The 16,886-nt window shown below is 39.1% G+C and overlaps 1 protein-coding gene across 2 annotated transcripts in view; it reads left to right on the top strand.

Annotated features, from left to right (window-relative positions):
- The window catches only part of TBC1D8 (TBC1 domain family member 8), a 48,548-nt gene that overhangs the window by 10,814 nt on the left and 20,848 nt on the right, over positions 1–16,886 (top strand). The window contains exons 2-5 of one of the 2 annotated variants that reach the window (XM_082278279.1): positions 3,074–3,184; positions 7,051–7,169; positions 8,507–8,735; positions 12,415–12,655. In XM_082278279.1, coding sequence (XP_082134405.1) covers positions 3,074–3,184; positions 7,051–7,169; positions 8,507–8,735; positions 12,415–12,655 — 700 coding nt within the window. Of the gene's footprint in view, positions 1–3,073; positions 3,230–7,050; positions 7,170–8,506; positions 8,736–12,414; positions 12,656–16,886 lie in introns of both variants that reach the window. The other variant, XM_082278278.1, reaches the window with a different exon arrangement.

Here is a 16,886-nt window from a genome sequence, read left to right as displayed (position 1 = left end):
GGTATTTTTCAAAGCATATTTCAGGATCAGTGTACTGTTGTTTGTTTCTTCATTCAGGAGTTTTTTGGTTGGTTGTTTTTCAATGTTATGATGCAAAAGTTACCCCAAATGAATTATGAGGCAACTTACACTGGAAAAATTTTGCGTCTAGTTTTTGTAATTTTCTTGCTACTACAGTGTCAACTAAATTATCATATTAGGCCAGGGTGCATATATTAGTGTTGAATCCTTTTTATGCTTCTGCAAATGCACTCTTAATCTTTTTTCCTCATTCTCTACCTCTCTCAGTCTCTCATTGGAAGAATAAAGGAGCCGCAAACATGGTGATGGCACCCACTCTTTTTGCTTGCTGAACTTGAGCAGTACTTGCTCTTATTTTCCTTTGCTGCCCTTATGTCCCCTCTACAGCAACGCCACCGCATCCCCTCCTGGCAGAGATGGGACAGGACAGGGCTCCCTGTCAGCCACAGCGGTGGCTTAAAGTGATTTATGTATGGGGTTGCTGTGCCCTTGCAAAGCTCTTGTAGGGGGGCCTGGCCACCTGGGCTTTATTCTGGCAGGTATCCTGATGGCCACACTCTTTTTTCTTCTCTTTGCATATTAGTTCTGACTCCTCCTTGTCATCCTGAGTTAATATTTTGTCTATGGGTAGTTTAGACAAGGGAGGTGATTATTTCTTCGTACAGTTGAAGGAGGAATGGGTTTCTTTTTAATTGTTTGTAAGCAAAATGGAAATTGTAAGCAGAAGTAAACAGTGAGAAGAGGAATTGGGTTTTCTGGTCTGGTATTCAGTAAGAGAAAAAGGAATTAATTTTGCATAGGCTAAGAAGTAAAGCAAAACTTTGCAGCTACTTCTGTGCTTTCATGTGTTTTTTCATGGGTTCTGAGAGAAAAAAAGGCTATTTCACAAATCAGATGTTCATTAAGCGTTCTCTAGGGATTTTGGTAGCACTTGCTTTTAGTTGACTTTTTTCCATGACTTTAGTGAAATGAAAAAGAAATCTTTCTCCTAGGTCTATCATCAGGGGAAAACATGCACAGCACAGAAATTTCTTCTTCTCTTTCTTTCCTGTGGTGTCTCAATTCTTCTGAAATTTGAAAGTTAAACCCTGTTTTTGTTCTCTGCATCATTTGATGCTCTCTTACTGGCTTTAATCCAACTGTTTTGAAGACTGCACACTAAAGTTGGTGCTCTGTTTTCTGTGAGAACAGCTAATTTGCTACATTTTATACTAGGATGAGTTTTTATGCTTTTTTCTTGTAGTTATAGGAGAACATTTAGCAATTTCAGATATTGTACGTGTCTTCAGTCTTTAAATTCAGATCTCCATTTTAAATAGATGGGTGTAATATCTGGTCACATATTTAAGTGAGAAGCAAACTGCTGTTGAAGAATATTTCACCATACAGTTTTAAGACATATTGTGTCCAGCTTCTGCTTGGCTTTGAAAGCATCATCGATGGCATGTGTGTATGCAAGGAGGAAGTACTTAAAGTAATTTTCTTTGCTCCCAGAAGATTATTGATGCTGTTCCATGTGAGCTTCTTACAGCTTCTAGACCAGAAAGTGGTTGAAATGCTGTTTGGTTGTGTTATACTCAAATTAATTAGCTGTCATTTGTTATCCAAGTGAGAAGGCAATTAGGATGAAGACTTGGTAGGTCTCCATTATTTCCATTAATCACTTAGGTGATGGACTGGAGAATGCCATATTTGAAACAGCATGTGGTGCCAAGGGCTAGCAAGCCTTTTGGAGATGGAGTTTAGTTCCTTTTTTGTTGGGTTAATGGTGAAGGAAAAAAAATACAACAGGTTGAAAAAGTTACATGTGCAAAGGGAAAAAGAAGCATTGCAGAAAACTTCCTAGATACTCTAGTGATACAAACAAACATGGTAAAGCTGTTCCTCACTCTCTGCCATCCCTCTCCTTAGGAGATTTATCTCTGCAGGATGCACAGGACAACTGAATATAAAGCTGCTCTGAATTGCTATTTGTAAGCATCATAAACCAATTCTGAGTTACTTTAATACGTCAGCTTGCAAATCATGGCATTCGGATAACTTTGTCATGGATAGCTTGGTTTTGCCTGCTCAGGGGAATGGGTAGCAAGAAACTCCAGCAGCTCCAGGTGTCCTCCAGAATGGAAAGTCTTTTTTGGGGTCAGCAATTGCTCCAGCTGTTCAAAATGACTTTTTCTGTATTGAAATCAAGTGCTGGTTTACAGTGGGATACTGCTGCAAGCTTTCTTGGATACAGGAGTCTGTATGCAAGATGCTCTGCTTGTGGCTGAGACTTCAGTAGCAGTGAGCATCAGGTCCACTTTAGAGTGTCATGCTTGAAGATAAGTTGGAGAGATTCCAATGTGAGTTCAAGAACAATGAGCTGTTTGGAAAACACAGCCCACGAGGATGAGGTGATTTGGGTTTCTTTAGAAAAAGAGAAATCATTAAATGGTGGGAAACCGTGATGTTACTTTTTCATTATGTTGAGCATTAACATAAGAAGTGCCTGTGGCCAATTACTCTCCGTGTTCCAGGGAGCAAGATTAATTTCCAGCAAGAAAGTTTAAGATTGTGGTAGTTGACCTGTTTGTTTGGGGTAGGGTTTGTTTTATTTTTTTGGGGTTTTTTTTTTTGGTAATGAAAGTAATTTCACTTAATGAAAATAGTGGAAGAGGCTACCTGGGGAAGCTGTTGCATCTTGGTTGTGGCAGGTTTTGAAAAACAGGTTAGACAAACACCACTGACAGCATAGGTGTATTTATCCAAATTCAGAGTGGGACTGGAACAGTAACTTTTTAAGATGCCCTCAGGTCTTTCCACTTCAGTTCTGTGGTTGTGTACATATATATGAGGCAAAACCAGAAACACAGAGAATTCTATATGCTTTTGATCTTCTAATCTGGTTTGCCTTTTGCATTCTGAGCACCTGTAAATCATAGCATAAAACTGGGGAAGGATCATTATCGTTACGTTCTGTGTTTTAATTTTATGGCTTTAAATGTGAAACAACTTGCAGGCTACAGAAGTGAAAACTGGCATTAATCCTCTTTTCCCCCATTTTTCTTTGCAGGTCGCTTGGTTGGTGCCTTGGATGCCGTGTTAGACTCTAACGCACGCGTTGCTCCATTTCGAATTTTACTCCAAGTTCCAGGCTCACAGGTTTACTCTGCCATTGCATGTGGTGAGTTATTGAATGGATCAGAAGTTTACTGGGCCATAGCTATTGGTGAGTCACAGATGGAAAACCCCAAACCTATTCTGAGCATGGTCAGTGTCTGCATGTCCAGGAAGCTCAAGGTAACCCCAGCTAGTTGTGTGTGTGTGTAAAGCTTATTTAATAACCAAATTAACCTCTGGTTAAAATCACAGATTAGGAAAAAGTGTTACCTAGGAACACTGAGTTTCTATGGAAAACTTGTTTAGCTGAGGGTGGTTTGCTGAGTTAATTTTCTCTGTTGCAAAGTAGTGTGGTTCTGTTCATATGCATATCTTTTCCTACAGTAGTAGTAGTCCCTTACAGCAAGAAGCTACTTAGTCTAGGCTTTCACCAGCCTAGTCTTTCACTTGCTTACTGTGAAATGTCTTTGCGCACTTTGCTATAATAAAATATAACTGGAACACTTGGAAGATTTAGGAGGTAAAGTTGTCTGAGAGCAGGGGAATGTCAAATACCTGATCTGTTATGCACTAATCCCTTTTGCAGTGTTTCTGCAACTTCTGAAGGTCAAGCTCATCTTCAGTAAAGTGTTATTGACATAAATTGCAACAACCTTGCCATGACCCAGTAAAGGCCATCTGAATGTTCCATTCATCCCATTGTTGCTTGGCCAGTGTGCAGGGCTGTTCTTACCCCTTCTGCTCCCATCTAAATAATCCTGCATTGAAATTTACAGCAGTTTTTCTTTGGGAATGGTTCAAAGCTGCGACTGGGGAGCATTAGGAAACATCTCTGTAACAAGAGGGTGGCCAAACCCTGGAACAGGATTCCTTCTGAGAGGTGGTTGATGTCCCACCAAACCTGCCAGTGTTTAAGAGGCGTTTGGACAATGTCCTTAATAACTTCAGCTTTTTGTCAGTCCTGAAGTGGTCAGGCGGTTGGACTAGACTATTCCCAGGCTTTCAAGGAAAACAAGGATGGCTTCTTGAAATGCATCAATAACGAAAGGAAAACAAAGGATAATGTGGCCCTGTTACTAGATGAATAGATTACCCAGAGAGGTTGTGGTGTCTCCCTAACTGGGGACATTCAAGAACCATCTGCACGCAGAATTTGGTTTTGTTTTTTCTATTTTTTTTTTTTTATAAAGGAACTACAAATGACAAACTTGCCTGGTTGGAATGGCTAAGGATTTTGCTGAGACAAACTTACACAGTTAATGTTTTCTAAAATTCTCTTTGGCTCTTCTGAATGGATGCTCATCCCGGAGAAAATGAGATTTATAGTAACAGAGCGGAAAGCAGAGGGGTCTGTTTTGTGTGCTGTGTGGGTAGAACATACACAGTTGCCAGAGCTGCACAGAAATAAAGAACCATGGCAGAAGAAGCTGTTTGTGAATAATATTGCTGCTGTGAAACACTGACGTGAGTGTCCAGGGGAGAGCTGGCAATAGGAGTCAGAGGAGCGTCACCCAACCCCTTCTTGGGAAGCTGGAGAAGGACATTCCTCACGAAGAACTGGCCATCACTGCTCACCCAGCTCTGCCCTGTCTGAGAGAGGCATTTCATGCAAACACAGTGTTAGGAGTCTCTTACTGGCTTTGGAAGGAGCAGTTAGTCAAATTAAAGTTCTGCTGCTGTATAGCGAGGGCAAGGAGCAGCTCCAGGAGCTCCTTCCAGTCTCCCAGTGTAACTCCATTGTGGATAGCCATCGTGTCATTAGGCAGTTAATTAAAATGATATTTTGCATTGTGTGTTGGCAGTCCTCTGTTCCAGGAGCTGTAGGCTTAAGTGATAAGTGATTCATAAGGGTCAGATCTGTGTTACAGACATTTGCAAATCTTGGAGGGCTGCTAGGAAGTCTGATCCCTGCACGGCTGTTCTGGCAGAGATATATTAATCCAGGTGGTTAATCATGTTACACCAGTACAGGAAAAAAAAAAAAAAGGCTAACCTCACCCCTTGTGCAGAGCCACTTAAAATTTTCCTTTCAGAAGGCTCATGGGCAAAACAGAAACTCAAGTCCCGGTCAAGCAAAATAGGTTTTAGGAGAGGGAGAGCAAAGGATTTGGTGAGAAGTGGTTTTAAAGAAAAGATTCTGAGGAATGAGGCAGTGGTTAGACAAAATACTTGGCATGAGCAGATGAAGAAGGTGGGTAAAAGGTGGAATAAAATGCTGTGCAGAATATCAGGACAGGAAGTAGAATAAGGAATGGATAAAAGGAAGAGATTGGCAATGCTTGGGTCAAATCACAGGATAACTTTAAACTACGAAATGGAAATTAGAAATAAAGAAGGGACTCAAAAAGTTGAGTTGGTCTGACCAAATGGAAGGGCCAAAATGATCTTTTGGTATTGGAACAGAATCCCTGGAGGCAGGCAGGATTGCAGGAGCCCCTGTGGGATACAGCTGCTGCCTGGGCTCAGAGCAGTCCTAGCAGTATGGATGCTACTATGAAAGGGATCTTGCTCACAGCTTATTTCACAACAGGCAGCCTGACAGGTTGCCCATACACTTGGTATCTTTTAGATTGCTCAGAAATAAAATTTCAACTCAGTATTTGCTTTGTGCAGCCATTTCAGTATAAAAATGACTGTATTTCTGGTGTTCTTAAACATTTATATAATTTGTTTTCTTTACCTAAAGGGCTTTTAAGTGTCTCTAATTTTAAGATTTTTTAAGTTTAATTTTAACCTTGATTAATGGTATTTAAGAAATTCCATTACAAGACTTTCCTGTCAGGGAAGTTAAAGCTTGGAAGGTTTCCCTGCCAGTTGGCATTCTGCATGGAAAACAGAGCAGGGACAAGCGGGAAATCCTTACCTAAATTTATCATTTTTTGTTGTTGTGAGACAACATGATGCATCACTAATGTACACACAAAACAAATCTTGAGATAATGGGTCTTCTGTTTGGGATAAATTTTATTATTATATTCATGTGTGATTTGTATGTCTCTTACATACAGCTATTTCTCTTCTTTCTTGCACAAGCAAGGCACTAAGAGAAGCAACTATTACTGTCTTTAATTTTTTACCTATAATGTCTGATTACTGACCAGTAAGGTCTGGAGGGCCCAGATTTTCCCTTGATAGCCCTCTGTGGTGCCCATCTTGCTATGACTTTTCTATCATCATATCATGCAGAGACAATTCAGTTTCAAGAAGAAAGAACCAAAGCAAATTGATAATGAGTGAAATATTATTTCTGGAGTTAGTGTGAACACATTACATTTAAAGAGCCAGCAAGTCCCTCAAATCTTTAGAGAAAGAAGCTTTAAAGATTTGAAAAGCTGTATTAGTAAAAGATTTCTGTTTGTTTTATTTCTTCCCCAAACTAGAAAATGTGCTCTTGTAAACCCTTTAGGTGTTGCTGAACCAAAATCTTTTTCGGGTACTTTATATAGAGAGCTTTGTATTCCTCTCCAAGGGTGTGCATGTGTGTGTGGGGGGGGTTGTGTTCATGCATGTGTTGAGGGAGGGAGAAAGGAAGATCAGGGACTTTTGGGAGCAGGGCATAAATCTAAGGTTTCCAGTGGCCGCTTGTGGAACGTCATGTCAGAATAAGCTGCAGTCTAGCAGCTCAGGATGAAGTTTTGCTGGTTTTTCTGCTTTGACTTTTAATGCAGCATTTGCTGGCTGAGAGCATTCGAGAAGATAAAACTAAAAGCACTAAAACTAATTCTCTGAAACAATGAGGTTTTTGTTTTTCTCTAACTATACTGCTATGAACAAGACCTTTTTGACCTGTTTGCTACTAAGAATTCTGAGGTTGAAAGTTCAGTTTCTCATAATGAATTTATGAAATAGTGCATTTTATTACTTTTTTCCCCTTCCTTTCGATTTTATTTTGTAGGATTAGTTTCAATATACTATTTTTTGCTTTTCTAGGTGCCACTGCAGAGGAAATAAACCAACACTGGGAATGGCTGGAACAAAACTTGCTCCATACTTTGTCTGTGTTTGACAATAAAGAAGATATTGTTAGTTTTGTCAAAGGGAAAGTGAAGGTAAGGAAACTGTCTCACTTTCACCCTCCCCTGCCTGATTACATGTGATTTATTAGAAGAATGTCATGAAGTTGTTGTCATTCATCCTTGGTTTTGACCATCTAAACATTACTGGTTTTCTATGTGGCCCTTGCACCTGATGTGGCCAGCACATCAAGCTGCTGGGTCACCACAGGGTTGGAGAAGTGAGCATCCTTTTGGAAAGTTAAAGAATTTTAAAAGTAAAGGAATTTTGTGACTATAAATCAGATTAAAAATAACAATGGCATGTGGGGAGTAACTTAGAAAGCCTGGTGTCCTGAGCTCTGCTTTTAATGAAATAGATCCTCTAAGAGGAGCTTGGTGATGGCTGGTGGGGATGTGAGTTCCCTAGTGGCTGCTGTACCTCAGGTAGTGCCACAAGCTTTTCTTTGGTAAGAGTTTTAGTGGGATGCTCTTCTCCCCACAGCCTCTTTTCCAGTTTGGAAATTTTGTGGGAACATAATGCTTTTGGTGAATTCCAGCCTTGATGCTATGAGCTTTGTGGGCTCTTAATCTGGGGAAAAAGAGGACAAAAACAAAACCCCACTGTACAAATCCTAGTTTTTATCCTGCTTTCTTTAAAAAAAGGCATTTTGTTTTAAGTACACTGAAATACCAAATACAGTTAATCTCTATTGATAACACAGTGACAGCCTGTTACCTAGCACAACACATACTTAAAATTCTTCAGGTTTCATTAGTTAATGTTAAGTCCAGGTTTTGGACCCTTGCACCTGCTGTAGACTTTTGGCATATTAGGACTGCTTGGTAATTGCAAATTATACCAGGTGCTGTAACATAAGGATTATTTGTCTGCATGGTGCAATGCATACTTAACTCCTTTGTTGTAATACCACTGTTAAAAATCTGAAATCTTAATTATATTTATGTAGATGTTCTTGAAACCATGTTTGTAATGGTTCCAAGCATGTCTCAAGTTACTGACACATCTGACTGCATTGCTTCTTCATAGGTAAATAGTACTGGTCAGTATACACAACTTTTACTCTACTTTTGCTCTGTATATACAAAATAAGAGCAATCATAAGCCATAGTGAAAGTGTAGAGATATGGTTCTGGCAGACTCATTGAAAAAACTAAATGTAAGGAAAAGAAGGGAGCTTTGGGAGCTTTCAAAATGTATGAGAGATGCAAGCACCAGAGAAATTTCCACATTTGTGAAAATTGCAAATTGACTGTAATTTCTTTGTAAGAAAGGGTTGCATTATTAAAATTTGAATGGGTAGCTTGTAGCAACTTGCCTGAGTGTGAGTGCCATAGCTTTATCCTGATATATGGTCTTGTTCCTGACTCAGGCACTGATTGCAGAGGAAACGAGCAGCAAGCTCGCTGAGCAGGAGGAAGATCCCGAGAAGTTCCGAGAAGCCCTGGTGAAATTTGAATCCAGATTTAATTTTCCTGAAGCAGAGAAGTTGATCACCTATTATTCCTGTTGCTGTTGGAAAGGAAAAGTTCCTCGGCAAGGCTGGCTTTATTTGAGCATCAATCATCTCTGTTTTTATTCCTTCTTCTTGGGCAAAGAATGTAAGTGTAAATGTGTAAGAAATCTTATGCTGGGGAGAGATATAAATATAAGTACAGTTAAAAGCAAGAATAGCCAGGATTGTTATAAAAAGCCTAGTTCACCTCTGAAGTTTAGTTTCTGAGTTTTTAGTTGTTCAGGTGAAAAATTGTTTAATTAGTTTTCACTTCAGCCTTTGTATTTTAATATGAATCCAGTAATAAAAATGACACTGCAAGAGCACACAGACATAGATGTTATCTGGTTTTTCTTTTTGGCGTAGTGAAGCAACCTTAAGATGTAGCAGACCTTCCACAAGTTCTAAAATAGAGACTTTTAGTGCTGAAAATGGTGAATAAGGATGGGTCCCTCCCACAGGCAGGGAAGCAGAGTCACCACATTGCTGTCGGGTGGTAGGGGAAGGGCTGGTGGGGTCAGGGATTCCTGAGTCAAGCTGCTTGCCTGAAGATAGACCAGGAAGCATAAAAGGAATGTGCCCTGGAGAACCAGGTGAAAATTCAGAGCTTTTAAGGAAAAACAACAGCGATCTAGGGATTTGTTTGTGTTTCTGAATAGCAGTGCAGTAAGGTCAGAAGAAGTTTGTCCTAGGGCTTGTTAGACTTTCAGATGGTTCAGCAAGTTCTAAGGATTTGGTTGTGGTGTTCCTCTGCAGAGAAAGAATTGTGTGAATGAAAAGCCTGTTGGAATAGATACTAGAAGGTAAAAACGAAAGTAACAGACATAAATGGTAAAAATGAATGTAGCCATTTAAACTCTATAGCATTTCTCTGTTTAGTAAAATTGTGCATAAACCTCTAGCCTTTTAAGGCCTGTTTATCCTGCTGAGACTTAAACGAGGTTAGCAATAGAAACCTATACTGCTGTGAATATAGCAATATTTGTCAGTTACAACAATTAGGAAAACTTTGCTATATTCTGTCTGGATTTAATATTTAGGTATAGCTGTAGGTTTAAAAATGAAGTGCATCTTAAGAAACATAGTAGCTTGTAATTTCTAAGACTGAAAACATACAAAGACATGCTTAGAGCTGGAGGTCCTTTCTTCCCTTATATTATTTCACCCCAATTATTTTGTCATATCAGCAAAAGGTGGAAGAGTTATATTTGAAATGCAGGTAAGTTTGTTTTTCACCATAAAAACAAAACGTGAGTTTTGCTGGGAAGAGTAGAATGGAATTTCTTGGTACATATCAGATATGTGAGCTCTTGTTTAATCTCCTTGTTTTCTGGTTAGTATTAAATAATATCCTTTGTCAATCATTTCTTATTATTATCATTGCAGGTTTTCTCTCATTAAATCTGAGATAGCCAATCTGCCAAAGCACACAAAGCAAAAATGATACTTATTAATGACAGATAACAGAGGAAGGAGGAGGGAGAGAGAAAAACCCTTTATATTGTTCCAAAAATTCTGTTTATGCAATATCACAGATTGTTAAATGATAATGGAAGTACAATATCATGCTGTATTGTTTAAGAAGAGATTTCTTCTCATATATTTAATAATATTTATTTATGAAAATCAAAAAAAAAAACCCAACAAACAATTACATGTTTGCAACTTTTTATTTTGATCATGGAAAATACACTGTTCATTCACCAGTGTAGTCAGTTACATTGCCTGTGTATTCCCATACATTTGCATAGAAATGTGAGAAAACCCCCTGAAATTTCTTTTGGTTAAACAAACTTCCCTAGCTCAGTGGGAAGCAGCATATATGCTGAAATTATTCCCACTTCCTTGATTGTGATGAAGCAGATTACTTCTGTTTCTAGGCTAGTGTTTTGTCATGTTTATGAAATATTTGTGTTACAGGGAGTAATCCAGATTTAATATCGTTCTGGTTGTTACTATTTGAGAAGCCAATGCTGATTACATGCAGAACAAGTGATTCATTGCCTTTGTTTTTTTCAGGTAGCAATCACAAATTAAATCTGGTTAAATCTGGTCTTGAAAATATTGCTAAGGAATCACATTTATTGTATTCTTCAATACTGCACAGAGAAAAAACCCAATATATGAGTTGCAATAAAATTAGTTCTCAGTTGTGTTTTACCTCTATAAAAATCCCCCCAAACTGTAGAATGAAATCTCTTGATAGGCAAAGTGTTAAGTCTTCTGCTTCTGGTAAGTCTTTTCCCTTTTTCTTGTTTCATTTTGTGTTGAAGTGACCTGGAATGCAATATTAGAACCTGTTTTCAACCTCTCATAAAATTAATTTACAGCTTATGTGAATATAAACTCCATGGAAAATTTTTTACAGGACAAGTCCCCTTTTAACTAAGCCTCAAAGTATTTGTAGGATTTCAGGGGCTTACATGATCAGATAGCTTGAAACAGCGTGCCAAGGTTTCTGCACAATTTTTAATTAAATTTGTGTTTTTCTTAAACTTTGAAGACTTTGTACCTTTTATCAGTGGCTTGGGTCCCGTACAGGCTGTGGTGCTTTTCCTATCACCAACACTGTAGAGCCTGTGTGTCTCTGACCTGCCTGAACAGCAGTGCTGTTGCTATGACGTTATTTAATCTTTCTTCCCTTGGCTGGGCTGGTACAGATGATTTTATGACCATTTGCAACAGTCTGTGCATGTTGATGCAGCTGTGCTTTATTTAAGTAAGAAAAAATGTAATCTGCAAATAATCTTGACAGCTGTGGTTCATGTAGTACAGAAAACTTGCTGAGGGTAGCTCCTTAGGTAATTAATGATCATGGATAAGTGTTGTATATATATGACAATGTTTGTTATTACTGCCTTTTTATTGCTTTATTGGCATCAGGAGACCAGCTAGGGATGTTAGGGGGTGTAGTCTTGATGCTATTGGCACAGAGAAGTCTGGAAAGCTTCCAACAGTTGTTAAGAAGAAATTGAATCCATTTTAAAGTCCTTTCCAGCCTTTCTTACCCAGAGATTTGTGTGAGAGGCAAGTAACATCCTGCAGTAGTTATCTAAAATAAGCTGATTCTGTTAGCCACTTGTATTTATATAATTCAACAGCTTTAAGTATAGAGAACAGTGTCCTACACTTCTTGTTCTCTACAAACAAGTCTGACTATAGTTAATGTTTAGGGCAAGATGTGCCTGTGCATCTTTCCAGTAGAAAGTAACCAAAACGGGAAGATTCCAATGCCTAGGCAGCTTTTTTAATGTCCTATTATAGTAGTAAATACACTTTATAGCAGGCTGCATGTGCAAAAGCTTCCTTTTGGATGGGAGTTAGCTTTATTTTAAAAGCTAAAATAACTGTTCATGTAATTGGTTTTCCACCTGCCTACAGTTTTGTTTCTAGGAGATTACAAAACCTTTCCCTCTTATCTTTGTACTCTGGAGATGAACTGTTTCTTCTGGTAGTAAGGAAGCAGGCTGCAGAAATGACTTGTAAAGGAGTTAGGAGCACAGCATATGGCAGGTGTTCTCCAAAGGCACCACTCTGCAGTCTAGCGTTTCTTGTGAAGATAGTTAAAATTGTAAGGGAGAGATTCTGAAAAAGACACATCTTTTGGAGTGGGTGAGATTGAATGCAGAGTCATAACAGATATTTCAGAATGTGCTTGATCTTGCTTATAAAAATGTATCTCTCTCCTCTTCGGTTTGCATTTCATTCTGAATTTGATTGTTTCCCAAATCTGAAAAATGTAAGCAGAATTTCCCACCCACTTTTGCTCTTCTCTTGGATTGCAGTGAAACTTATCATTCCTTGGGTTGAGGTCCAGAAACTGGAAAGAACCTCCAATGTCTTCATGACTGACACAGTTCGTGTCACTACAGCAAATAAAGAGCGTGACTTCTCCACGTTCCTCAATATTGCTGAGGCTTTCAGAATCATGGAGCAGCTGGCAGATGTGACACTCCGAAGGCTACTGGATAATGAAATCTTTGAACTGGATCCAGGCCTGCAGGATCCTACTCAGATTACCAAAAGGTAAAAAGCTGAACTGTTTTTATGAGCAGAGGTTTGATAGTGGGCTTCATGGTTTGGTGTGTTAGCTGGGTAAGATTTCAAACCTTTGTTTGATTTGGTGCCAGAGAGACTTCATAATGTATTATGGTGTATCCAAAAGGTGCATTTTAACTTGTATGCAAGATACATTTTTCAACTTTATATTCTTCCCATAAACAAAACAAAGTTTCAAAAGCACTGTTCCCCATAGAAGGCAAGATTGCAGCAGGGGATATTTTCCATCTTCTGAAGAGCAGTATTATTTTCCTTATAATTTTGGTAATGTGTAGGTTTTCCTAGTGCCTTCAGTTCTCTAGAAATTTGATCATATCTGAAACATGGAATTCCCACTAGTGTGATTGCCACAGCCAACTTATCAAGCAGTTACAGGACTTAAAAAATACTCAGTTGTGATATGGCTATTTTCAGCTCTACCCCTTGCTTCCCTGAAATGCATCTCTGCATTCCTCTCCCACTACAGAAATGCATTTGGCTCTTGGGGAAAGATTGATGGCTGTTTCTCTGCTGGTAGCACAACACACAACTGTGTTTTATTTGCTGCTGTGAGAAAGGGGGAGGGAAGCTGTCCTCAAGAATTTTAGGTGGGCTGGATGGAATAGCCCAAACTGGAATTTGCCTGGGGCATCAAGGTTAAGGTACTGATTTAAAATACTTCTTTTCTGAATGGGATGTGAGTGGAGTGGTTATCTCCTCTTGAATCATGCCCTTTCTTGCTCTTCCTTCCTCTCCCTCTGCCAGGGATACAAAGGGAATTGCCCAGGTGTTGCTTCCTGACTAAAACGTAAGGAATGCATGGTATCATTTCCCAGAAAAGAGAGACCAGTAGCCATTTTATTGTTTCTGAGGGACATTTTTACAGTGGTGGTGGGCATACATCTCAGCTAAACACTTTTGCAAAGTTTCATAATAGAGTTCAAAACAATAAAATGGACTTCCTCTGCAATTTCATATGTACACACAAGTAAGGAAAATCACTGACACCAGGATTTCATCCATGACGTTATCAAAGAATTCTCTTGAGGTAACACAGTGGTGAGCAACCATAAAAATCTTTGCAGGCTTTTTTTTAATAGCCAGGGTTCCTTGGAATGCAAGAGCTACCATTGTTTTTACACTATATGTGTAACTGGTTGTTTTTAACATTGTAGGCTTTTGGCTCAAGAGATGTGAGGATACATACTTTAGCTAATGTAGAATATGGCTGTGACAGGTTGTATCTCAGCCCCTTTCCATGCTTTACCATTTCACCCTCCTCCTGCATTTGGGCTGAAAAGTTAATTGCAAAAAAAGAAATCCAGAGGACATGTCAAAAAAAACCTGGGGGGAGATATTTCTCAGCATCTACCTATTTTTGTCATTGTCACTTCCCAAAATAGTCTTTGAATCAGGGGTACTAAATGAATGTAAAGAAAGTAAAATTACAGTTGTAAAGAGAAATTGTATAACCTTAGTAATATGCTATGATAAGGGGCTCGCAGGGAATCAACTTGTCAGTGCCTTGTGGCATTTTTGAAAAGTAGTGTGTCTATTAACAGTCAAGCAAGAGAAACGTTCCCACACATTTATTCGAACAGGTTTTCTCTCTCCTTCCCTCCAACTAAAGAAGGAAAAAAAACCTTAAAGCTACAGAGGAGAAGGAATGACAAAAATATATTTACTGGAGATTTCCTCATCAAGATGTTCTCTAACCTGTGCTGTGACTTGGGATGGCAGAAATGAAAACGTGGAAGATGCCAAAATCCCATTTCCTCTGCATGAATTAGGTAGTGGTTGGATAAGTTGCTGTTTCTGCTGTCCTTTGTCCCACTTCAGCAACCACTTTGAAGTAAGGTGATTAAGCAAGACTGTAGTTTGAATAGTGGATAAACTGGTTTTTAGTGTTAACATGTTTTGGGGAGGATGTTGTAGTTTTTTTTGGTGTATGAAGCTTTTGTTACTGCTTTTTTCTTGAGGCCATTGTAGTACTATAAGAACAATTACTTTCCTCTCAACACGTTCTCTCTAATAATTGTCATTGTTAATTCTTGTATATGATTTGGAAGCAAATAATAATCTGTGAAAATGAAAGCAGACACACACATCATTGGAACTATTCCAGCTCTGACAAGTTAATGAAGTTTCTGCAGATGGTTTTTGTTTGCAAGGCTTTCTTTTGTGAGAGGCTTGTTTCAATATCTTTACTTTTTTTAAATTACATTTTCAGTGCTATCATGATCTGTATATTCTGCATTCTGAAAACCATAAACCTTTGCCATTCCTGAGGCTCTTGGGGTCATCTTGCTGAGCAGTGGAGGGATGGGACTCAGAGAGTCTGGGATTAGGCCCACAGCCTGTGACACAAATTATGTCATGGCCAGAGTCAAAAAAAGTCAGTATGCAATTTTTTGTGCTGTTTAATAAAATGATAGGGCACAGAACAATGGATTACAAAGGGATTAATGGCAATTGAGATAATTGCCATAAAAAGCAAAGTAAAGCTGAGGTGTTTGGTACCTACAAATACCATTTCTTGCAGACATATGTATGTGCCATACAATTTTACTGGAATATATATGGTAACTACTTTTTCTTTTTTAAAAAGAAGGCTGCAACAGTCTCTGGTATAGGTTTCTCGTACTTCTAATTTCCATCTCTTACGGGATGCAAAAATACCCATTGCATTTCTCAAATGTAGTGAGAAATTCTCCAGAGCAGAACCCACAATTTAAAAGCTTTAGTGCTGCTGTCAGTAAGGTTTCAAAAGTGTGATGTTTTCCCAGGCTCTAACCACATCAGTTTCTTTTCTTCGTGTTTAACTGTGAATTACCGGTGAGAATGACTTTGCTTCATGTGAAGGCAAAGAAGGTTGCTAACACTGATCTAAGCTTAATGGAAACTGTTTGAAGTATCCTGAGTCATAAATGTCACTTCAATCTGAATTTATTCCTTCAGAGAGGGAATCTGAGCATGCTTTAAGCCTTGAGCAACAAGGAGAATGTGGCTAGAAAGAACCTCCTTTTATTGCATTTCTGTGGCAAAAGGTAGGGTTTGGGTTATCTCTGTGTGATTGCCTAATGTGTTTTTAAGGATTTGCAGTAATGGGCATATCAGGATCTATACCAGTACTTCACTGTTCTGTCATTTAGAAGTCTGAGGTCTAACTTGAATCTTTTGCAGTTTTTGAGTCTGTCACTTCTTGTTCTCACCAGTACTATTGAAGAGATCGGATGTGCTTTCTTTCTTTAGAGCAATCATTTGTGTATTTGGAGGTTGATGTGCGTGTTCTTTCTTTTTTTTTTAGGCTGCACTCCCAGGTTTTCTTATCAGTGACAATTTTAGCCATTCTGGTCGCTCTTCTCTGGACATTCATCACTGATGCCATGTGGGGGCAGGCATATGGTGGTGGGATATAGGATTGCCTCAGAAACATTGCCAGTGCTGACCAGGGCAGGAGCAGTGGGACTGTCTCTGCTGCAGTTCTGGGACTGCCACGCTGCATCTTGGTGGCCATGCACTTCTGCAGCCCAGCACATTGTTCCTCTTCCTCTTGTGAGCACATGGCCGTTGGCTCTTGTTCAGCTTTTGCTCCTGTGTAACCCCAAGGGATGGCTCCTGGTGGAGTTCATCTCCATGCTGCATTTGTGAAGCTTATGATGTACAGCTGAAAATATTTGTAATGCTTTTTTCCCCACAACATCCCTTAAATTTATGAATATAAATCTGAACCTGATCCTGTTCTTGCATTCATTAGCCTCTACCAGCCTTGCATCAAGTGCAAGTTTACTAACAAGCTCTTGATCCATCACACAGAGTGCTGATGAAGACATTGAACAGAAGCTAGTCTAGGACAGACTCCCAAGGAGGTCCTCTTGATACAACCTTCCAATTTACCAGGAAGCCCTGAAAGGCTGTGTTCTGAGGTACTCTTTTTCAACTGGCTTGGTACAACAGTTTGTCACTTCTAGTTCTATTAGTTCCATGAGAGGATATATCAAGATTTCGTAAATTTTGGCTAAAACGTTCATTGCAACTCCTTCATCTACAAATCTAGTGTTCTGCTGTGTAAGGGAATGATGTTCAGTTTACATGTGTCCTGACAAGTCCATGTTGGCTCTTCTCAGATAACATCTCCTGGCTTGCTTATAAGAAGCCTTTCTTCCCACATGAATTTATCAGTTCTTCCAATAAACACGACATATATTGTTGAATGTGT

Source organism: Coloeus monedula (assembly GCF_965178545.1).
Source record: "Coloeus monedula genome assembly, chromosome: 3".
NCBI lineage: Eukaryota > Metazoa > Chordata > Aves > Passeriformes > Corvidae > Coloeus > Coloeus monedula.
The sequence above is the reverse complement of the archived record's forward strand: the minus strand, read 5'-3'. Positions and strand labels throughout refer to the sequence as shown.